Source organism: Balaenoptera musculus, chromosome 2 (assembly GCF_009873245.2).
Source record: "Balaenoptera musculus isolate JJ_BM4_2016_0621 chromosome 2, mBalMus1.pri.v3, whole genome shotgun sequence".
In the NCBI taxonomy this organism is placed as follows: Eukaryota; Metazoa; Chordata; class Mammalia; order Artiodactyla; family Balaenopteridae; genus Balaenoptera; species Balaenoptera musculus.
The window spans coordinates 163,704,576-163,729,210 of NC_045786.1; the positions used below are offsets into that span (position 1 = coordinate 163,704,576).

Consider the following 24,635-nt stretch of genomic DNA (forward strand, 5'->3'; position numbering starts at 1 on the left):
TGAAGCTGCGCATGTGACTCGATAACTGAAGGTGGGGAGGTGTATGAAAGAGGAGGAGAGGGAAGAAGGGGAAGGGGTGGAGACAGGGGGAAGGAGGGGGAGGGAGGGGAGACCCTGCCAAAAGAAATTTTGGAATCAAAATTTAAATAATGTACATTTAAATAAAATTTAAATAAATTTAAATAAAATAGAATAAATTTTAGCTTCAAGATGCTAAAATCTAGTATGACAAGAAAAAGTGTTTTAGTATAGTCTACACATGTTAAAGTTGAGACTTTTCTTTTTTTTTCTTTTTTTAATAAATTTATTTATTTATTTATTTATTTATTTTTGGGTGTGTTGGGTCTTCGTTTCTGTGTGAGGGCTTTCTCTAGTTGCGGCGAGCGGGGGCCACTCTTCATCGCGGTGCAAGGGCCTCTCACTGTCGTGGCCTCTCTTGTTGCGGAGCACAGGCTCCAGACGTGCAGGCTCAGTAGTTGTGGCTCACAGGCCTAGTTATTCCGCGGCATGTGGGATCTTCCCAGAGCAGGGCTCGAACCCGTGTCCCCTGCATTGGCAGGCAGACTCTCAACCACTGCGCCACCAGGGAAGCCCGAGACTTTTCTAAAGACTAAATTTAGTAGACAAATCTTTTGTCTAAAATAATTCTACCACTTTCTCTTTCTATAAAAGTTCAGGAAAATAGAAATATTCATCTCAATAAGAACTAAGGAAGTTCTTTAAATTTCAGAATATAAATTCAGTATTTTATCCAAATTTAAGTATCTGGCATGTGACAAACTTGACAGTATACAATACGTATCTTTACAGTCCAACTAGCAAACATGTTAGTCTGTATTAAAATATGAAGATTTCATATAAAAGACAGCCCTTCCAATAAAGAATTCGTATATAGTCTAATGGATTATACTTTAATTTGAACTCAAGAAACTTTAGTACATGCCAATATAGGGGATATAAATAGCATAAGATCCTTACAACCTAGTGGGGTAGAAAACTACATCCACATATTGTAGAACCACCATACCATTTGTTTCCAGGCAGGCCTTTCAACATATAAGAACTCTTCATAATGTTCTTGGATGTGTAGGCCAGTTTACTAAACAGCTCTTGTACATATTATTAACACACCAACTTTGGTTTTTGAGTGTAACACTTAGATTATCACAGGGGAAAAATCTTTCTCTAACTATAAACTACAATTCGAAAGGAAAATGCGTGAACAAGCAAAGGTTTACCAGTTCAACCACCACTTCCACGAATAATTCAAGGTGTCTTATGCAGAGAGAGAAGAATTATTCCAATATATAAAGGGAAAATATATCATATTGCTTAAATTAATCTAAGCTAATTAAATATCAGGTTGCTACAAGAATATATGAAGCCAAAATCTAATGCCTTACTGGAATTTTGGAAGAAGTCATTGCACATTTTCAAAAACACTAAAAATTTAGTTAATATCACTGTAAAACATAATCAAAAATCATCAATTTTTTAAATTGTAGAAAAAATAAGTATCTGATTTTACCTTTAAAGCTTCCGGGTACACTTGTATCTAGTTTTCTCCTTCCTGGTGAATCTAGAGGTTTCATATCATGAACAGAAAGCTTGGGTGGTGGAATAGATGGATGAGATTCTGTTTCTAGAAATTTAACAAAAAGTTCTGAAAAAGACTAAGAGAAAATATTTGGGATATATTAGGCAGATAATAAAATTATATTCACTACAGCTAAGAAACTGTACCAGCTATTCTAATATTAAAAACTAGTCATGCTATCTGAATCACTTCTTTAAGAACAAGCCTTATGAACAATTAAAAGTGCTAGCACTCTGATACACAGGTATCAATCAAAAACTTTAACAATTGAATCAATAATGTTTGATGACAACACTTGTTACAACCTCATAATGAGAATTAGCCATCAGATAACAGATTTCTCACCATCAATGGCATTTAAGACATCAAGTCTTAAAATCATTTTAGTAACTGTTTACATAGACATAAAAAAATTTCAACAGAAAACAAGCATTAAAGTTCTATTTTTCTACAGTAACACCCAATGAATGAGTACAGCAAAAGCTCACCAGTAATATTATCAGATTAAAATAATGTAATGTAGAACTTTCCTTTAAATTAAATTTTATGCCATCCAATTTGAGTTCTATCTTTCACCAGCTTTGGGTAAGTCACCTATCCTCAGTTTCCTCTTTAGTAAAAAAATAAAATAAAATAAAGAAGTAAACTCGACATTCTAACTCACAGTGCTACTCAATTCAATTAATACTCATCTTAAGCCTACTATATACCAGGCATCATGTTTTTGTGTTTAGTAACTGCCTCCTCCTACCAGAATGTAAGTTTGCTGAGGGAAAGCACTTTACCTATTTGGTTTGCACCTGCATCCTCAATGCTCAGAACAGTCTGGTACACAGCAGGTGCTCAATAAATATTCACTGGCTCAATGACTAAGTAGATACATACAGGCATAAAATAGAGCCTCTGTCTTTAAGAATCTCATAACTTAGTAGTAAGAGGTAAATGATTGTGGGCTGGTAGCAGCATGATCAAATACAAAGGAAGGAACAGTTAATGCTTTGAAAAATCAAAGTACCATGTAAACAAAATGTTAAAATAAAACCTACTGATATATGTAATAAAATTATTAAAACTGGCTTATTATCCTTAAGCTAATCACCTCTCTGGATCTCAGTTTCCACAACCCCAAAATAAAAGGGCTGTATAAAATAACCTGAAAAAGAAGTCTAATTCTTTGTAAATGAATATGATGTACAATCATTTCACTGCTCATATCCAGCAGGAATAAATCGACTCTTACACTATTAAGCAGAGATTGCTGATTTGGTCTCAAAGGTGTGTTGGGAACACTTTTTGATCCTCCTCCAAGCCACCCAGTCATCCACTTGGTAACACCACCCTGATCTTCATTCAACAACTGAAAGATTATTTTAAAACAAAAATATTATCAACACAAGAAAAGAAAACAGAAGCATTTTTACACGATTTCAGATGGTAGTAAACCATGTTTTCCAAGTCCAATTCCTTGTTTCCTACTGATAGAAGCTACATATACACTGAAATGTCATCCTAAGCACTATTTCAAATAAAATTTGAGGACTGTCATGTCTCAAACTTTAAGCATTCTGATATGAATGGTTGCATATAAGTTACAAAACATTTAAACTAATATTATACAAGCTGCACAAATCTGCTTCTTCTTTGTAGTATAAAATGATTCCATTTCCACATTATTGAGAAAATTGTATTCAGCAAGTTATATAATACACAATAAAAAAAAATTATGTGATGCCAAGCATTTTAGTTATAAATGTATTCAGAATGGCATTCAATATTCAGTTACCTGCTCCATTTCCTCCTTTTTGATACCTAGGATGCTTCCCATTAATCGTAACACTTCATGACGCTGATTTTTTGGTGTGTGGAAGTGTCCAGTAAAGAGGTTTCTCATCAGGACTCTATGAAAACGGAGGCAGAAACAGCTCAGGCTAACTCACCAGTTGTCTCAATATCTAGTGTATGCAAACAATAAACACTAAACATACAAATATTTAATCATATTTAAATAATAGTTATAAAAAACACTAAACAGTAAAATATTTTAAAGTAGCTTTAAAAATTTTTTGACAAGTCTAATTAAGAATATTGCAAACAACCCAAAATGTGTACCTTTCAAAATATCACTTACTAGTCACCAACTTTCTTCAACCAAATAATCAACTGAGATGGTACCTCATTAGTAATCTCAGTGCCTGTCTGGGTTGATGTCTTAAGGAGACACTTCAGATTTTTCCCTCCGTATCCTAAATGGTGATGATAGTTCTTGTGTTTAATGGCTATGCTTATATTTCCCCATTCATTAAAAATTTGCTCATAATATCTAAATCTTTAAAATGTTAAAGATATACTATATGTATACCTAGGTTTCACACCTAATGCATTTGAGCAAGATATGTCCACTTAAGGGCAGTAAAGAGAACAAAAAAGAATGGTAAGAACAAACTTTATATTTTCTAAGTACTTTATATTGCGGTGATGTTTTAACTCTTCCCTATGGTTTTAAGAAAAAGAATTTGAGCTGGGAAAGTCTATTTAAAAACCAAGAGAAGACAAGTTACTGACCCCTCATTAAAACTACCTGCAGCTCATCACTATATAAGAAAAAGAAAAAGTTTTTTAAAACCTTAATCACATACATTTACATGTAGAAATTGTTTTTACCATAAAAGTGATCCCCATAAAATACATAAAAGTAAAAGGCAGAGCATACTTGTCCACTTTTCCTTCTGTGCTATTTACTAAATTCATCAATTTCTTTTGTACATCATCCAGCATTTCTTGTCGGAGCTCATCTGTTTTAAAATATGTGAATAAACAGTCATTAACTGATTAAAATAGTCTGTATGAATGTATAATGAGATTTATGACATCTTTACTGAGAATTTTGAATATATGTACTTATTCTAATTAGGAATACTCAATTGCGTCCACCTCCTTCTTTGGTTCAGGGAATTAGGTTCTCTGGTATAGAAATTACCTAGAAGCCAGAGTATGCATTAATTCACATTGTTTACCCCCAATAAAATAATCAATTCTTTAACAGAACATTTAAAAACCAAAGGTTTTCTCATTCTCTTCAGAAACTTAACAGCAAAGAAGAGATTTTTCACAACTGCTTCCTTGCATGAAACATCTCCAGAGCCACTCTTTAATGGGAAAAAACCGGAAAGGACAATTTAAAATTTTCCTTTTTCCATTTTCGCGGCTGGAATCTTTTTTGGTGAGCTAAGAAGAACAGCTAACACAACCAAGACCATGGCTCAGAAGGCAGCTGATAGGGCAAAGTATCCTGGGGTAAATAAGCTGCAAAAAACAATTCAGATCACTGGTTCCAACACACTAGGCAAGATACTATAGCTTATGACTGATTTAGAAAGATGTTTAGATTACTTTATTTTTAAATTCTTATTTATTTTAAAAGGAAGCAAAATCTGTAAAGTCTTGGCAGAATACTAGGAATGTGAACAGTATTAAAAGCAAAGTCTAGAATTACAACAAGAGAGACCCTGTTCATAATCAACCACGCCATGGGACCATGGATTCCTAGACTAAGGAACTCTCAGCAAACCCATGGAGTTTACACCCATTTCCTCAGAAATGGATAGTCTGAGCCGAAGGAGATGCTTATTAACATCAAGCTAGATTACAAATTTCATTCTGAAAGAAATTAAGAGAACGCTTTGCAGTAGAGCTCAACTTTTCAAATCAAGAAACACTCACATCCCAACATGAGACAACTCTGACCGCTTTCCACAAACCTACTCTTCGAGTTATGCAGCATTTTCCTAGTGGTAGTGGGATACAAGTTTCCTTATCCAGTATACCACTTGCAAATGTTTTCTCCCACTCTGTGAGTTGTCATTTCACTTTCTTGATGGTATCCTTTGAAGCACAAAAGTTTTTAATTTTGATGAAGTCCAATTTAGTTTTTCTTTTGTTGCTTGCCCCTTTAGTGTCATATCTAAGAAGCCACTGCTTAACTCAACATCACCAAGATTTACTCCTATGTTTTCTTCTAAGAGTTTCACAGTTTTAACTCTAAAATGTAGGTCTATGACCCACTTTGAGTTACTTTTTGTGCATGGTATGAGGTAAGGGTCCAACTTCGTTCCTGTACATGTGGATATCCAGTTGTTCTGGTACCATGTGTTGAAAAAACTATTCCTTTGGAATCCTTGTTGAAAATCAATTGACCAGAAATATATGATTTATTTCTGAACTCTCAATTCCCACTGCAAGACCTCTGCAAATGTTTTTCCTTTTGCCTGAAAAGCTCTTTTCCTTCGGCACTGCCTATTAAACTCCTCTTTACCATTCACATCTCAGTTCCCAGGTCCCTTCCTCAAAGAAGTTTTCTCTGAACCTTACAAATTAGGCCAGGTTCATCTGCTTTATGTTTTCATTCTGTCTGTACAATACTAAAATTCTGATTTACAGTACTAAATGTATATACAGAATGTCCAGTTTAACTGTTTGCAATGGTTTGTGGTTTTTCCAAATTGCAAAAATCTAAACTGCAAAATGTAACAGGCTAACTTTTACCAAAACAGAGATGGTTGTCATAACCATATTATAAAAGCAAGGTCTGTGTTTGGAAAATCTACTACAAACATTTCCTTTCCTGTCTTTCCAGGGAGGAATTTAAGCTTGGACATTAAGAGAGAGACAGACAGACACAGAAAGACAGACAGAGACAGAGAGAACAAGACTGTTACTAAAGTCTGAGTCAGTAAAAGACATTTTAGATTCTTAATGGGCACATATATACTACGAACCATGGTGCCACATGGGCCTTTTCTAGTACTACCTTCTAAATTAAGTAGAACTCTTAATTATTCAGAGGAAGAACAGCAAGTAAGTTAATCTCTTGTTGATGTTCTGAATTAACCACCCCACTCACGAACTAAAGTAAGAGCCAGAGTAAAGATGGGTAGTCTTCTCTTTCATCCTCCTCCACTTCTCCCCAAGGCTATACAAAGGTAGCAGAACAAGAGCTCAAACTTAACCTACCCCAACCTTCTCTGAGATTTCCCTTCCCCTAACTACTTTCTTCTAAAATTAATGATTTTTATATTGATTACATGTCAAAATGATAATATTCTAGATACATTGGGTTATATAAAATACATTATTAAAATTAATCTCCCTGTATCTTTTTACTTTTTAAACATGGCTACTAAAATATTTTTTAATTATAAATGTGGTTTGCATTGCATTTTTATGGGATAGCACTGCTTTGGAGTATAACCAGGATATAACCACTACACTATACTGTCTCTTATTAAAAAAAGAAAAGGAAGATAAAACTGAATGATATCTTCAGAGTAAAATTCACAGAGCTGATTCTGATAAAAATGATTTTAGTAAAATTAATTAGAAAAATTTAACTTTGCTCTATGAAAAACTGATCAGGAAATCCATCTTAATAAAGTTCGAGTAGAAAATATTTTCTTGATGAAAATTCCTTAATATGGGTATAACTTTTATTAAAATCTCTGTGTTCTGAAAGGATGATCAAAACATCCTTAAGGCCATAATAATAGGGTAAAATTTCTTAAACTCATTATCAGAATACAAGTTAGTCCTGAGCTAATGAGAAAGAGAATTGACAATGTGCATATCCTTGCAGACATGTAGAGGGCTATTTCAAATACGAGCAGTAGTTTAAATGGATTCTGATATTTGAGTCTAGAAAACAACCTCAGAATTTGGGGGAAGGGACTGGAAGGATGGATTAACTAGGAAAGATTTAGAAAAGAAAAGAAAGGCAAATACTGACTTCAAAGATCCCTACAGATTTCTCTTTTTCCCCCAGGCACACCTATTCTCCTCCCACAAAAGATTCTCAATATTTCTCCATAAAAACTGCACACTAATTCAAACCACAATTTGAAACAGAATTATATTTATATGGGCAGGCAAAACATAGTTATTCAGAAATGGGGTTTTAGCCAAATACAATATCCCTGTGAAATAACCTAAAAACATGCCAAAATAATTGTCTGGAAGTTAGGGGGGAAAGAAAAGGCGGGGGGGTACACTTTAAAGTTGAGCAATAAAGCAACTGAGGTTGGTCTAGTTTAGGGGAAGAGTTACTCTGAATATCTGACATCCTAAAACCATATCAGAGCCTCGTCTCTGTAATACCTAGAGATGGTGTCATGATCTTCATCACTTGATTTAAAATCAAAATTTAACATAAAATGTAAGTGACTACAACAAATTAGTACATCATAATTTTACATTTTATTTGCAATTAGTAACACTGCACTATTAATACTGTCTTCAGAGAGCATCGTACAGTTAGGTCACACTCCTTACAAAGTCATTGGCTATTTTATGACTAAGCTCCCTTGGACAAGATTCAAGTTTATTGGGCTTCCCTGGGGGCGCAGTGGTTGAGAATCTGCCTGCCAATGCAGGGGACATGGGTTCGAGCCCTGGTCTGGGAAGATCCCACATGCCACGGAGCAACTGGGCCCGTGAGCCACAACTACTGAGCCTGTGCGTCTGGAGCCTGTGCTCCCCAACAAGAGAGGCTGCGATAGTGAGAGGCCCGCGCACCGCGATGAAGAGTGGCCCCCGCTCACCGCAACTAGAGAAAGCCCTCGCACAGAAACGAAGACCCAACACAGCCAAAAATAAATAAATAAATTTATAAAAAAAAAAAAAAAAAAAAGATTCAAGTTTATTTAACAGTCACCTGACTGAGAAAAGAAAGATGGCTGGAGCAGGACTTGAGAGTCGGGAGACCTGCATGTGAATTATGGTCTTGTCACAAGACCTGGATGTGAATCATGGTCCTGTCACCAGGGCCGGACTTTGTTGCCTATTTTGTAAAATGAGCATGCTTATCTCAAAGGATTTTGAGGGACTCTACTGAATGATTAAATGTGACATTTCTAACCAGTAAAGTTCTATATAAAGCATTAGTATTCATTCATCTGATTTTTTAAAATATCATCTTTCAACCTAGCCCTAACCATTATCGATAATATGTATCACTTTGGTTAACATTAACACTGATAACTTTTCCTCCATTTTGCCTTATTTGTCATCTTTACAAACTATGGCAAAGAAGTCAACGCAAGGAAAAAAGAATGTTAGAAATATGATTTTATTATAGACATGTCAGTAAATAAACTGGGTCTTGTGTCTTACTTGGACTGGCTACCTAAAAAATAAATTTAAATCTGATATATTAAATCTAGTATAAGGAAATTTAGCCTCTTCAGTCAATTAAATATAATTAAAGCAAAGGCTAGAAATTTGATGGTCTTTTTATTACAGAATTTCAACTTATACAAGATCACTTTCATTATAACATCAAACGATTTTTTTTTTCCTAGCTCTGCCAAAGCAAGGCCTCAAAAAATTTACTGAACACTCAGATTTGTTTCTCTCCACGGAAATCTTTAGTAAAAGGCGAAAGATTTATTTGATCTAAAGAGAAACCAGAGTATCCAAATGATATTTTTTAAAGGCACCTTGTACTTATTTATATTGGAAGTTAAGACATATTAGTGGGCTTCCCTGGTGGCGCAGGGGTTAAGAATCTGCCTGCCAATGCAGGGGACATGGGTTCAAGCCCTGGTCTGGGAAGATCCCACATGCCGCGGAGCAACTAAGCCCGTGCATGACAACTACTGAGCCTGCACTCTCAAGCCCCGCAAGCCACAACTACTGAGCCCATGCACCACAACTACTGAAGCCCACGCACCTAGAGCCTGTGCTCCGCAACAAGAGAAGCCACCGCAATGAGAAGCCTGTGCACTGCAATAAAGAGTAGTCCCACCTCGTCGCAACTAGAGAAAGCCCGCGCGCAGCAACGAAGACCCAATGCAGCCAAAATATATAAATAAAAATAAATTTAAAAAAAAAGACATATTAGCAACTGCTTTGTCTTTTAACTCGATTCCTTTCAACCATTTCAACAGAATTTTAAGGTCTAGAGTATATGGTGAATGCTTTCTTGTTCCATAATTATAATTATTAATTGCAGAGTAAAAAGTAATTTTTGAAACTCCACTTCCTAGCAATGAACTCACAGAAAAGAATTTTATTAATACCGTATAACCTCATTAACTTAAATTTCAATAGATTAGAATCTGTGATTAAACTGAAATATCAATGTTGAAGTCTACTGGATTATTTGTACAGTTAAATTAGAGTTACTATGTGCATTTGAAAGAGATTTTATGTAAATATTTTTAATATAACCAGATCAAATTTATTTTCCCTCTCCATCCTCCTCCCTCAATCCTTTAATACATTAGAATTCAGATAATTTGTACTGCATTTTTCATATCAAAACAAATTTTTTTAAAGACTGAATATTATGAGTCAAGTAATTTTTTTTATTTTTAATTTTTTAACATCTTTATTGGAGTATAATTGCTTTACAATGGTGTGTTAGTCTCTGCTTTATAACAAAGTGAATCAGTTACACATATACACATGTCCCCATATCTCTTCCCTCCTGTGTCTCCCTCCCTTCCACCCTCCCTAACCCACCCCTCTAGGTGGTCACAAAGCACTGAGCTGATCTCCCTGTGCTGTGCGGCTGCTTCCCACTAGCTATCTATTTTACATTTGGTAGTGTACATATGTCCGTGCCACCCTCTCACTTTGTCCCAGCTTACCCTTCCCCCTCCCTGTATCCTCAAGTCCATTCTCTAGTAGGTCTGTGTCTTTATTCCCGTCCTGCCCCTAGGTTCTTCATGACCATTTTTTTTTTAGATTCCATATATATGTGTTAGCATACGGTATTTGTTTTTCTCTTTCTGACTTACTTCACTCTGTATGACAGACTCTAGGTCCATCCACCTCACTACAAATAACTCAATTTCGTTTCCTTTTATGGCTGAGTAATATTCCATTGTATATATGTGCCACATCTTCTTTATCCATTCTTCTGTCGATGGACATTTAGGTTGCTTCCATGTCCTGGCTATTGCAAATAGAGCTGCAATGAACATTTTGGTACATGACTCTTTTTGAATTATGGTTTTTTCAGGGTATATGCCCAGTAGTGGGACTGATGGGTCGTATGGTAGTTCTATGTATAGTTTCTTAAGGAACCTCCATACTGTTCTCCATAGTGGCTGTATCAATTTACATTCCCACCAACAGTGCAAGAGGGTTCCCTTTTCTCCACACCCTCTCCAGCATTTATTGTTTGCAGATTTTTTGATGATGGCCATTCTGACTGGTGTGAGGTGATATCTCATTGTAGTTTTGATTTGCATTTCTCTAATGATTAATGATATTGAGCATTCTTTCATGTGTTTGTTGGCAATCTGTATATCTTCTTCGGAGAAATGTCTATTTAGGTCTTCTGCCCATTTTTGGATTGGGTTTGTTTTTTTGATATTGAGCTGCATGAGCTGCTTGTAAATTTTGGAGATTAATCCTTTGTCAGTTGCTTATGAGTCAAGTTATATATTTAATTTTTAAAGGTTCACACAGACCTGCCATATCCCAAAAGAAAGGGCCACAGTTGGGTCAGTGAGCAGTAAAGTCATTATAATAATTTTGCCACTTACTGAATATCATCATCACTATATACTTATACTGATATTTATTAACGACAAAGACTTTCTAGGCTACAGACTAAACCTCAACCCGTTTCTGAAAGCTCACTGTTGCAAATTAGCACGGACTAAATCTGATACAAGGAAATGTTTTGTTCAGACCACACAGGGTTTTTTGAAAAACTTAAATTACATGTCACGTTAAAAAATTGGAACATTTCACATAAGTCTACATTTCTGGTGTCTCTTGAAAGACCTGAAGATCTGGCAACCCTGGACCCACATTCCTATACAACAACAGTTCAGTGAAGCTGAGAATTTGTTGCCCCCTATAAGAAGCTCTCCAATTCACCACAGTCTCTACTTAGTCCTTTTTGCTCCTTTATATTATAATTTGTGCCCCAGTTTACAATTTCTGTTGGTGATCCTTACTTATAGCTTCATTTCTTCACAAAGCAGCTCACTCCCACCTCTGCCTTCTCGGCACTCCACACCAACACAGCACACACACGCACACGTTATTAGTCCACCAGATCTTCAGCCAGTTTCCAAATTATGACACACAGTTTCATACGAATTCCTCCCTCTGTCTAGAATGTTCTCCCCCAACTCTCTGCCTGCTTCACTGTACGTATTCACCATTCAAGTGAGGACAAGTATACCCTTCACTAGCCTTTTCTACCCTTGTACACCACCATCAAGAAGTAGAATGGATTGCTTCTTCCTTTTGAAATAGCTTGCTGCATGTATGTGACTACATGTAGTCTTCCCCTATTCCTGCTTGACTATAAACCTCCTGAAGGTAGAACTCTTGTCCCATATCTTTGTATCTTTAGTACTTATTTTAGTGCTTGGTACACAGCACAAAACAATGAATTTGTGATAAATGAAAGAATGACTGACTTTTCTCTGGGAAGGGAGACTATCTGAGAATAGAACACAGGTCAAAAAAGAATAAATGATTTATGTTATGAATTACTCATACTATTCATATGAGGAAAAATACACAAAACATACAAAGTCAAAAAATTCTCATATCTATATAATTTGCTTTTCCCTTTACACCTAGAAGAATTAATAAAATATACATTTAAAAATACAACCATTAAGTTGAAAAGGGCCTAATTATTTACCTAATTGACATAGCTTTTTTCTTAACTAAAATGTTGACATTTTCTAGTATACCCAGATGTTTATATCATCACAAATAATTTTTTTAACTATTTATGGCAATTCAGAAAACTGCATCTGGTATTTCTTATATGTTTCCTCTAAAATCACCACTTCTGCCAAAAACATCTATAAAGAAATCCCTCAAAAGGTTTGGGTAACAAAGCGTCTGGGAATGTATCTGGCCTATGTTCAACAGGACATTATATGTTTTCTTGTATAAATTGTGTCCTGGAAAACAGAATGTCTTTATTTAAAATAAAAACTCTACCATCCAACACCATAAAGGTGGTTCCATGAAAAACATTTTAAACTTCTTTTATATGTGTAGTTTTAAAATACATTTTTATGCTTCATATTACAGTTGGTTTACTGGGGCTTATTTTATACATTCTTCTAGACTTTCTTTAAAAAACACTGTAAGGAAATTTTCCATTCTGAACTCATAGAAGACTTCTTTTTTAAAAGCAGTCACCAAACCTTCTTAAAATAAGAAAAAATCAGTGATGAGGCCCTTTCAGATATGGCTATAAACTGGCACACAGACCAGAAGACTTCCCCAGTGCTAGAATCTAAACTTGTATTGCTTATGAAAATTTATTTTTCTTGGTGTACCATAAAATTTACCACCCTTTTGAATAATCATTATCAAAACAATAACTCTTTTTTGCTTGCTATTTCAATTTTATCCAATCGTTTTCACTTAAGCAGGAATTTATCTCAAGGATGATGGTAGAGAATAATAAGCGAAAGAAGGAAAATGTTAAATTTGGCCATGAATATAGGAAGATAACACGTCTTTTCATGGTTCAGGTTTCCACAGGTAGTATATTTTCCCATGAATGACAATTCCATAGAAATTCTGAACTCTGATCAACTCAGAATAGTTAATGAAAGACACTGTCCTATCTGCTTCATAGAGGACTAATGTCTTAAGTTTGAAAAAATCAATAAAATATAGGATGGCATGTGAAATAAGTCTTTGGAACTACACTGAAAAAGAACACTTTCAGGTAACATGTTGAAAGAATAACTTCTAAAAGGAAGGGAAGCAATAATTCTTCTACCAGCCAACATTACCTATTAAAATATAGCACCTATAGGATCTTTTTTTTTTTTTTTAATTTTTGTCTTTGTTGGGTCTTTGTGGATGCTCGCGGGCTTTCTCTAGTTGCGATGAGCAGGCTTCTCATTGCAGTGGCTTCTCTTGTTGCGGAGCATGGGCTCTAGGCATGTGGGCTTCAGTAGTTGTGGCACACGGGCTCAGTAGTTGTGGCGCATGGGCTTAGTTGCTCCGCGGCATGTGGGATCTTCCTGGACCAGGGCTCGAACCCATGTCCCCTGCATTGGCAGGCAGATTCTTATCCACCGCGCCACCAGGGAAGCTCGTAGCACCTATAGGATCTGAGGGTTTCTTTTCATTGTTACTTTCCCTTGGTGTGTGGGTCAGGGGGATGAGGGGGAGAAGACAAAGAACTACTTACATTTGGGGAGTAAAATCCTACTACTAGTTTAGAGCTCTGTCTGCTCAAGTTTCTTTCCTCCATGGAATGTCCCTAACCCTTCATGGGATTCTTGGAGAACTAAATATGCACTGTCTGACCAGAGTTGAGCACCACTGTCTTAAACTATGAAGCTATGGTGTACCTATGCCATGTGTTACTTTGTTAACTAAGCTCCTTGAAAACAAAGGGATCCTATCTAGTATCTCACACAGCATCTAACATGAAGCCAAGTAGTTGGTTCTCATTAAGTATTTAATGCCTGATTAAGGCATCTTCATACTTTTCATACAAAGCCTGTAAATACTTGGAACTCAAAACCACAATTGCACATACACGGCACTGACAGTTATGGACTCTAAGAATGATTGAAATAATCAACAATTTACTATTTTAATACTGGTGTTATAAGCAATAGCTCCCTTTTCATATGTTTGACCAGACTGAATCATCTCATCTCTGGTGGCAATTACATAATTAAGCATTTCAAATAAAATACCACTTTTTAAAATGAGTTTCCTAATATTGTTTAAATGTTGAAACTGCATATCAACTAATCATCGACAGTCTACAGATGCTTAGAAATAAAACAATACTTTGCCTCTACGATTCAAGTCTCTGTGTACTTTCTTGCAACAAAAGCCAATCTGTCTTTTTCAAAATTGTTTCTCCTGGCAAATATTTTTGCTGTCTGGCCAAGTTTTGCATTAAAAATAAAGTACAGTATTACAACATCAATCAACATTTAAAGTACTTAATGATCTATGAAAGAAAATATACAGTGATTCTTTTGAAACAACCAAGCCAATCAAAGTTTTATTTATATTATCACATCAAGAGTACAGCTTTGATAAAATAAAATCACATTTGTGTTTAGAGATCTAAAAGCAATATTAAGCACTTAGGTAATAAAAGAAAACAGACTGTTAAGAAGAGCTTAAATGGCAAGAATGACTTAAAGAGACAGAACTGTCTGTCCCTTTACCCCCGCTTCCTGTCTGTGCAACACTGGCCTCTCGCCTGCCCTTTCAAATACCAGTTGTATAAGCATAATTAGAGCTTTTTCTGTGGCTAATATTAACTTTACAAAATGAGTCCAAAGTTCCTATATATTTACAATGAATTATTACTGGTAACTTTTTACACGAATAGGGACCTAGGCCACCTAAGCCTTGCATTTACAATCAAAATCTGAGAATATTCTACTCCTGAGGATTTAAATGGTGCCTAAACAACTTACTAAGTAGTGCAGGGACTCTGATAACATTTAGCAACTACAATAAGTCATAGAATTTTTTATCTTACCATCATCTACTGGGAATGATATAGGTAGTTGTCTAAAAAGGTATGTGAACTTGATTAAATATTAAAGTAGCATGACATATATAGCAACCTTGTCACAGACCAAGGAGTTGGTTCAGAATACTGCCTTTTTACCTTCATTAGTCTAGCCCTTCCCTAGGATATCAATTCTTTGGCTAAACCCTTGGGTGCTCAGTATGTCTCCTCCAGGTTGCCCGTATGTCTTCCAGATAATGTAGTTACATTGGTTTTCAACCTAACTAGACTGTTTTCCCAACAAACACTGCCTCCGGGTAAGGGCAACCATTTCAATATTTAGGGCGCAGCACAGAGGATATTGTCCTATCTTCGAAGGAGATATACAGAACAAAATACAAGTCAGACTATAAACAACTGTTTTCCTGACAAGAAGAAATACAGTAACATGGAAAGATTATGAACTTTGGTCAAGGATAAAAGATCAGTTTAAATCTCAGTTTCTTTAACTTATAAAATGGAACTAAATACTACCTACTTTACAGTTTCTTGTGAAGAGTAAATAAAATATGAGAAGACTAAATAATACAGTATAGATTATATAAAATGCCCATGATACTCAATATATAATTGTTTCCTTATTGTCCATTTCCAGCCCCTCTATTACATTTAGAGTTCTAAGGCTGGCCAAATCTTACAAAGCAAACAGAGGACTTTTAGTTGGGCACTAATTTGCCACAGAATCAAGTTTTCTTGAGGACAATACCTCACATGATCTTATTATTATTTTTTATTCCTAACAATCTCTCATCTCCTGTCTCCTGCTGGTTTTAGGCCAACTTCCTTGGCTTGTCCTTTGGTATCCCCACTTCAGTGATTTGTCTACTTGCCTCCGTAATGTCCAAGTCACTGTTTCTATTGTCTGACAGTATTTGTGCTGTACCATCTCCTACTTTTTCCTATTTCTAACTCTATTTCATGTTAGGGGGTACTTCTTAATTACTTCATTACATGCCTTGGTATTATTGTGCCTAACCCAGACACCTAAAGTTGACACATTTCTAGGTTCCTATCACCTTTCCAATAACCTTTAATCATTATCTACTAAATGTAGCCCTAGAATAGCTTCAACTTCCTGGGGACTGTTACATCAGAGATTAAATGAGAGCATGCTATCTTTGTCAGCAGTTAAGAGTTAACAGAGCACTATGAACCACCTGATTATCTGAGGCCCAACTGATAATCCTAAACACAGGACTCACCCTGGGGAATTGACAGGGCCTATGAGATAATTTACAAGCATCAAAAAATACATGATGAGTGCCTGCATGTAAAGCACCATCTATAATCATAAACAGCTAGTTATAGCCAGACATTCATTCCACAAAAAGTTACTCTTTTACTTGAGACTTACAAGTACTTACTTGTAAGTACTTACTCTAACGTATCAGACAGCTTTAGGCAGGATGACCACAGACTGAACAGGGAAAAGTTATACCATGACAAGTCGAGTCAGTCGAATCAATACCTTTGATGGTCAACAGGGTGACAGCCAGCACAACTGGACTGCCTCAATATTCTGGAAAACTAACTGGACAGCCAGGGCCAACTTATGACTCTGGTTTCACTAGGACCAGATTCAAATCAAAGCAAACTGGTCATGGGAGATGGAAATGGAAGTCACACACTAATGGCAGTTGGTCTCACTCGACTGTACCAATGCATGGGGGGAAACCACATCTGATTCAATACTAGTGTTGTAAGGGAAAAAGGAAAAGGAAAAAAACCTACTTTGTTTTTTAAGTTCTTCAATTTGTTCTTCCTTTAAATCTAACTGTTCTGTAAGTCTTGATGCTGAATCCAACGCAGCATTTGCTTCATCCAAACGCTCCTGAGGAAGAAAAGTTCATTAAAAAGCAGCATGCAAAAACTATTTCACAAACCATAGGGCTGGAAGACATCTTTTTTTTTTTTTTTTTTTTGGAAGACATCTTAAAGTCAATCAACCCCTTTCAGCTAATGAAGCTGTATTTCTGTGACCTTGGGCAAGTTCATCTGATACTAATAAGTATCAAAGATAGAACCCACACTTCACAACACAATAATGTCTCTTTCAGAGAAACCAAATAAAAAAGAGAATGCTATTTAAAGACAATATGGTGACAAAAGTTTAAAAAGTGACAATAATAGGAATAAAAACTACAAGAAAAATACAAAAAGTCAAGAAATATAGCAACAAATTTTTTTTTTTTTTTTTTGGCTGTGTTGGGTCTTCGTTGCTGCGCATGGGCTTTCTCTAGTTGCGGCAAGCGGGGACTACTCTTTGTTGAGGTGCGTGGGCTTCTCATTGCGGTGGCTTCTCTTGTTGTGGAGCTCGGGCTCTAGGCGCACAGGCTTAAGTAGCTGTGGCACGCGGGGTCTGTAGTGTGCGGCTTGTGGGCTCTAGAGCGCAGGCTCAGTAGTTGTGGTGCACGGGCTTAGTTGCTCCGTGGCATGTGGGATCTTCCCGGACCAGGGCTCGAACCCACGTCCCCTGCACTGGCAGGCGGATTCTTAACCACTGCACCACCAGGGAAGTCCCAACAAATGTTCTTTTTTAATTTTTGCAAGTCTGATGGGTATAAAGTGATGTTTCATTATTACTTTATTACTTTAATTTTTATTTCTCTAACTATAATCCATACTAGTGAATTTGAGTAATTTTTCATGTTAATAGGACAGCTGGATCTGCTCTTATGCAGAAATCTTTGTATGCCTTGCCCATTTTTCCATTGAGCTGTCTTTCTCTCATCAGTTTGTAAGAGCACCTTATATAGTAGATATGAACCCTTTGTCATCAGTGCTACAAATATAGTCAAACATGTCCTACTTTGATTCTTGAGTTTTAGTCTAGGTTAGGCTCCTCCCTGCCCTGAACTGCACATGTGGTCTTCTAGATTTTCTTGGAAGATATTTTTCTTTTTTAACATTTATATCTTTAAAACAGTATTTCTCAGTAGGAGTTCTTTCAATATTCCTGGCCTCTGGCCACTAAATGCTAGAAGGTCTACCCACAGTCACTGTAACAGCCAAAAATACCCCTCAGATTTCCAGCACCACTCCCAGTTGAGAATCCTTGCTTTAATACAGTTGGAATTTACTTTTGTATATAGTGTAAGACAGGGGTCCAATTTCATTTTCTTCCATACAGACAGCCGGTTGTATCTACTGTTTATTAGATAACCTACCCTTTTCCCCACTGAACTGAAAGTAGTTTAGGGTTTAGTTTTAAATTTAATTCTCAAATATAACCTGGGCTCCATTTCTGGATTCTCCTTCTGTTCCACTAATCTAGTCAATATGGTATTGATTTATGGCTCTATTCTGACATTTAGTAGGCAAGTCCCTCCTCACCATTATTCTTTCACACAATTTTCTTGGCTATTCTAGAGGATTCACCCATGTACATGTCAGGTCCAGTTTCATCATCTTTAATCAGAGTGTGATAGCTTTTTTGATGTATCATCTTGGATAGGCTAGTCCCCAGTTACCAAGTCAAACTTAAGGTAGGTATTGCTGTGAAGGTATTTTGCAAATGTAATCAAAGCCCAAATCAGCTGAATTTATGGAAGGCACATTATCCTGGATAATCAGGGTGGACCTGATTGAACCAGCTGAAACTCCTTGAAATAAGGACTGAGGTTTCTCCATAAAGAAGAAATTCCATCTGTGGACGGCAACTTCAGCCCATGCCCACAGAGTCCATCCTGCTTGTGATTTTTTTTCCTGACCACCTGTGGACAACAGCTTTGGCCCACGCCTATGAGTTCCAGCCTGCCTATGATGTGATCTTCCCATTTTGACTGCCAAACCTACCTAACTTGCTTAGCCAGGCCCCACAATGTTGCCAATTCCTTGTAACAAATCTCATAGGTATCCATATATAGTACATACATCAATGTATATGTGTATGTATACGTATGTGTACATATGTGTACACACATACACATCCTACTGGTTCTGCTTCTCAGGTTAAACCTTAACTGATACAAAGAGAGACTGAAACAAAAAAATTTTAAACAAAATCAACATCCAAAATCAACAAGATTAAATTTAGTGTAAAGGAAATTTAAATAAACTTTCATATGACTTTGTTAACCTCATAGCATTTATATTTAAGAAATAATTAAAGCTTAAAAAAACTACACTAAGACGTTTTTGAAAATTAACATTTAGATTTCATTATTCTTTCTACCATTTTTTTGTTTTTTATTTCATTAATTTCAACTTTTATCTTTACTAATTCCCTCTCAGTTTCTTCTGATTTATTTTGTTGTTTTTCTAAATATATATTACATTAAAAAATTTTTTAAATAGAGCTAGTTTAAAAAGAAGATCTGGACTTCTAACAGTATGACCAACTAGAGATTTTGGACCCACTGAAAACAAAAGCATCAAATAAAATATCTTTTTAATGTGTTAATGAGCTAACCAGAAAGTAAGCATAAATGGTGAATAAACATATTAAAAGATGCTTGACCTCATTACTAGAAATGCAAATTAAAACCATAAGATAGCCCTTCCCACCTACCACATTGTCAAACACTTTAAAAAATTCTGATAATGCTAGCATTGCTGAGGATGTAGAACAAGAACTCTTAGTACCACTGGTAGGAGAAAATTAGCACAAGTGCTTTAGAGAACAATTTGCCCCCAAATCTAATAAAATTGAAATTGCCCATATATATCCCATGACTCAGCAATTCCAATCGAGATACACACCTGAAACTCTTATACATGTGCACCAGGAGATATAAACAAGGAAATTCATAACCACATTGTTTGTATGGCAGATAAGGGAAATGTCCTTTATCAGGAAAATGGGTAAATAAATTACATATTCATGCAAGGAATACAGCAGTGAAAATAATGAACCTTCTAACACAATAACTACACAGTTACACGGCTGAAACTCATGAACATAATACTAAGCAAAAAAAGCAAGCCTCAGAAGAATTCCATTTACATACAGTTCAGAATTCCATTTATACAGAGTTTAAAAATATGCAAAACCAAACAATGTACTGTAAAAAGATGTAAATCTATGTGATAAAACCATAAAGAAAAACAAGGGGGTAAAATACATAAAAGGTGATAAGAAGGAGAGGAGATGTGGAGGGGTGCTTACGGAACTTCAAAGGGTGACATTCTTTTACTGGGTGGTGAGTATGTGGGTATTTGCTGTATTGCTATTCTTATATTTTATACGTATTATCTAAATATTGTTTTGCAGTCACTCAACATTTAGTAAAAATTTTAAAACATTAAAGGAAGTATGTCTTCAATTATTTAGAATATTAATATGCCTAAACAGCATATTCACCACTAATGACAGATACATAAATTTTATTACTTTCCACCAGCTATCACCAGAGTCTACTTATGACTCAGAAAAGTTTATCCTACATCAAACAGCAAGTCACTGTGGTGTCTCTTCATGGGGTTCATTTTATTTATTTCTTATATATATATTTATAGGCATGAAATACAGCATAATAATAAAGAGAAAAATATTTTAAAGAATTAAGGTGCAATATGGTCACCTTATCTTTGATAAAGGAGGCAAGAGTATACAGTGGTGAAAAGACAGCCTCTTCAATAAGTGGTGCTGGGAAAACTGGACAGCTACATGTAAAAGAATGAAATTAGAACACTTCCTAACACCATACACAAAAATAAACTCAAAATGGATTAAAGCCCTAAATGTAAGGCCAGACACTATAAAACTCTTAGAGGAAAACATAGGCAGAACACTCTATGACATAAATCACAGCAAGATCCTTTTTGATGCACTTCCTAGAGAAATGGAAATAAAAACAAAAATAAACAAATGGGACCTAATGAAACTTAAAAGCTTTTGCACAGCAAAGGAAACCATAAACAAGACGAAAAGACAACCCTCAGAATCCGAGAAAATATTTCCAAACGAAGCAACTGACAAAGGGTTAATCTCCAAAATACATAAGCAGCTCATGCAGTTCAATATCAAACAAACAAACAACCCAATCCAAAAATGGGCAGAAGACCTAAATAGACATTTCTCCAAAGAAGATAAACAGATTGCCAACAAACACATGAAAGGATGCTCAACAGCACTAATCATTAGAGAAATGCAAATCAAAACTACAATGAGGTATCACCTCACACCGGTCAGAATGGTCATCGTCAAAAATATCTACAAACAATAAATGCTGGAGAGGGTGTGGAGAAAAGGGAACCCTCTTGCACTGTTGGTGGGAATGTAAATTGATACAGCCACTATGGAGAACAGTATGGAGGTTCCTTAAAAAACTAAACACAGAACTACCATATGACCCAGCAATCCCACTACTGGGCATATACCCTGAGAAAACCGTAATTCAAAAAGAGTCATGTACCACAATGTTCATTGCAGCTCTATTTACAATAGCCAGGACATGGAAGCAACCTAAATGTCCATCGACAGATGAATGGATAAAGAAGATGTGGCACATATATACAATGGAATATTACTCAGCCATAAAAAGAAACAAAATTGAGTTATTTGTAGTGAGGTGGATGGACCTAGAGTCTGTCATACAGAGTGAAGTAAGTCAGAAAGAGAAAAACAAATACTGTATGCTAACACATATATATATGGAATCTAAAAAAAAGAAATGGTTTTGATGAACCCAGGGGCAGGACAGGAATAAAGACAGAGATATAGAGAATGGGCTTGAGAAGACGGGGAGGGGGGAGGGTAAGCTGGGACGAAGTAAGAGAGTAGCACTGACATATATACACTACCAAATGTAAAATAGACAGCTAGTGGGAAGCAGCTGCATGGCACAGGGAGATCAGCTCGGTGCTTTGTGACCAGCTAGAGGGGTGGGATAAGGAGGGTGGGAGGGAGACCCAAGAGGGAGGGGATATGGGGATATACATATGCATATAGCTGATTCACTTTGTTATACAGCAGAAACTAACAACACTGTAAAGCAATTATACTCTGATAAAGATGTTAAAAAAAAAAGATACAGCAAAAAAAAAGAATTAAGGTGCAAAAGAAAAAGATCTAATGGGATAATATACATTATTTTAATCCATGTGAAATAAAGTGCCCAATATATTTTGTTGAAAACAGAAAATTATACAGTTAAAATTTTACATTAATTTTTTTTTAGTGATCTCTAAAATGCCCACCTGTGCTAAAAATTTAAATCTCATATTTGCTGTGTCTGTGCTAAACTATAAGTAACATGAGGGAAATCCTAAGTATCTTATTCACTGTTATGCCTCAGTGACAACATCTACTAAATTAACTGTTTAGGAGATTATTTCCAAGACAAAAATTCTACAAGTAATTGTTTTGTGCATAATAAAATTTACAAGAGTAAATTATTTCAACCAACCTGTAATGATACGAGTTTTCCTTCCAGATTTTCTGCCTTTTTCTTCCATTCAGCAACAAGTTGCTTGTGCTTTTCTAGTTCAGCAGAATACATAGCTTTTTCCTCTAAAGAGGAAAAAGAAGTTACATTACTATTTTGTAATTGTGTGATAAAATAAGAATTTTAAACCACTTGAAATTTTAATAATTCAACAAAAATAGTTCAAATGTCTTAACAAGAAAATTATATATGCCTTAGTGATGACGTTAACTGGAATTAAAGTAATGAGATCACTTTCCTCTGCTTAAATCCTTCTGCACCATGTCCATCTTGCAAACTTTCCCTCCCTTCAGAACTCTACTCAAATATTTCCTCTTTAGCAAAGCTTTTTCTATGGCCTCAGTACCATACTATTTTGTACACATGTCCACTCTAGTATTATACAGAGCAGACCTAGAGAATTCTTACGTATAAAATTCAAAATTTCACCCATAGGAGTAACCCTGATATGTACGTATGTACAAATGTTAAGTTTTGCTCAGGCACAAAACTATAACTTCTTTAACTTCATTAGCCTCACATCCTCTAACCGCCTGCCCCTCCACTAGCAGTTCATGCATTGCCAGTAATTACAGAATGTATGAGTTGACAAATGGATGGGTAAATGATCTAAAGGGGGTAAATCTGAGGATGGGAGGCAGATGTGAAAAAGCATATTTGGTTATCGGGGTACGTGTGCTCTGGTCACTATTACTATGTGCCTAGAAAAGTACTCTCCACCTGAACTAGAAAAATGCAGTTACCTTAAAGTATAGATGAACAGCTAAGAACAAATTAATCAATACTTCAAAAGAGAGTAATTACTGATGATTAACTCTCTGAAGTGGATTCAACCTCCAACCAACATCTCAACACCTATCTTTTTTTTTCTACATGTGTGCCTCTCTCTTCCTTTGTACTCCCCTTTATCATGTGAACCTCCTTACTATGTTACCCTCATACTTCCCTCAACTCTCGCCTTAACTAAAGTATCATAATATGACAGTAAAAATATTTTTTTAGTAACTAGTATATACAGTTTATGTTCTCTACTCTTAACTGTAAAAAAAGTCTAATTTGTTGATGGCTACTTATCTTCTCCCCCTACAAGTGGGCGACCTTTCAAAGATTTCCCTATGCCTAATCTAAAACAGCACTCAAGCCAAAATTCCCAAAACTATGGCTGATCTGTGAACAACACAGGTTTGAACTGCATGGGTCCACCATATGTAGATTTTTTTCAGTAAATATATTGGAAAACTTTTTGGAGATTTGAGACAATTTGAAAAAGCAGATGAACCACATAGACTAGAAATATCAAAAACATTAAGAAAAAGGTTATGTCACGAATGCTTGAAATACATGTAGATACTAGTCTATCCTAACATAGGCAGAAGGTGAGTGATAATATAAATTTAACAATATGTTAGTTTTCTTACTGTTTTATAACTTTGCTTCCAAAGAATCACATTACCATAAGGTATGCCTCTCTCTCTTGTAATTGGAGAAACTAAATATCAGCCTATCATCACAAGTAAGCAGTTTTTTTAAAAAATGTAACAATGTTTCCAGTACTATATTATGAATATACTGTTTTACTGTATACCATAAAAATTTTATAACCATTCATTAGTGTAAAGGCTAGGCTATCATAAAGTAATAATATTGCTACTTCTTCATTATCAATCACGAATCATTATACCTAAATATGAATTTCTTTTTCACACATTTCATTTTTGATGTCTAGTGTTAGTAATATGTATAATATCTACAGTGTTTTCCATCATACAAGAGAATACTGATGTAGGTACTAACAGACGATTCATCTTGTAAACAGATGACATAAACTTATAGTATCAATAAATACAGTACAGTGAATGTATTTTCTCTTCCTTATGATTTTCTTAATAACATTTTCTTTTCTCTAGCTTCCTTTACTGTAAGAATACAGTATATAGTACATATAACATACAAAAAAATGTGTTAATTGACTATGTTATTAGTAAGGCTCCTGGTCAACAGTAGGCTATTAGGAGTTAAGTTCAGGGGAACTCAAGTTACGGATTTTCAGCGGCATGGGGGGTAGGCATCCTACCCCATGCATTGCTCAAGGGTCAACCATACAATA

General features: G+C 35.6%; 1 protein-coding gene and 1 non-coding gene across 8 annotated transcripts in view; both read right to left on the minus strand.

Annotated features, from left to right (window-relative positions):
- Positions 1–24,635, minus strand: part of TRIP11 (thyroid hormone receptor interactor 11) — a 72,036-nt gene that overhangs the window by 2,986 nt on the left and 44,415 nt on the right. For 6 of the 7 annotated variants that reach the window (XM_036842202.1, XM_036842205.1, XM_036842203.1 and 3 more), the window contains 6 exons: positions 22,490–22,593; positions 16,872–16,971; positions 4,308–4,389; positions 3,381–3,495; positions 2,838–2,954; positions 1,529–1,673 (listed from right to left, as the gene is read on the minus strand). In XM_036842202.1, the coding sequence (XP_036698097.1) occupies positions 1,529–1,673; positions 2,838–2,954; positions 3,381–3,495; positions 4,308–4,389; positions 16,872–16,971; positions 22,490–22,593 (663 nt within the window). Of the gene's footprint in view, positions 1–1,528; positions 1,674–2,837; positions 2,955–3,380; positions 3,496–3,742; positions 3,841–4,307; positions 4,390–16,871; positions 16,972–22,489; positions 22,594–24,635 lie in introns of those variants that run through there. The other variant, XM_036842207.1, reaches the window with a different exon arrangement.
- LOC118891582 lies at positions 8,945–9,060 on the minus strand. Its single transcript, XR_005019136.1, has one exon. It is a non-coding gene; the product is annotated as a U5 spliceosomal RNA (small nuclear RNA).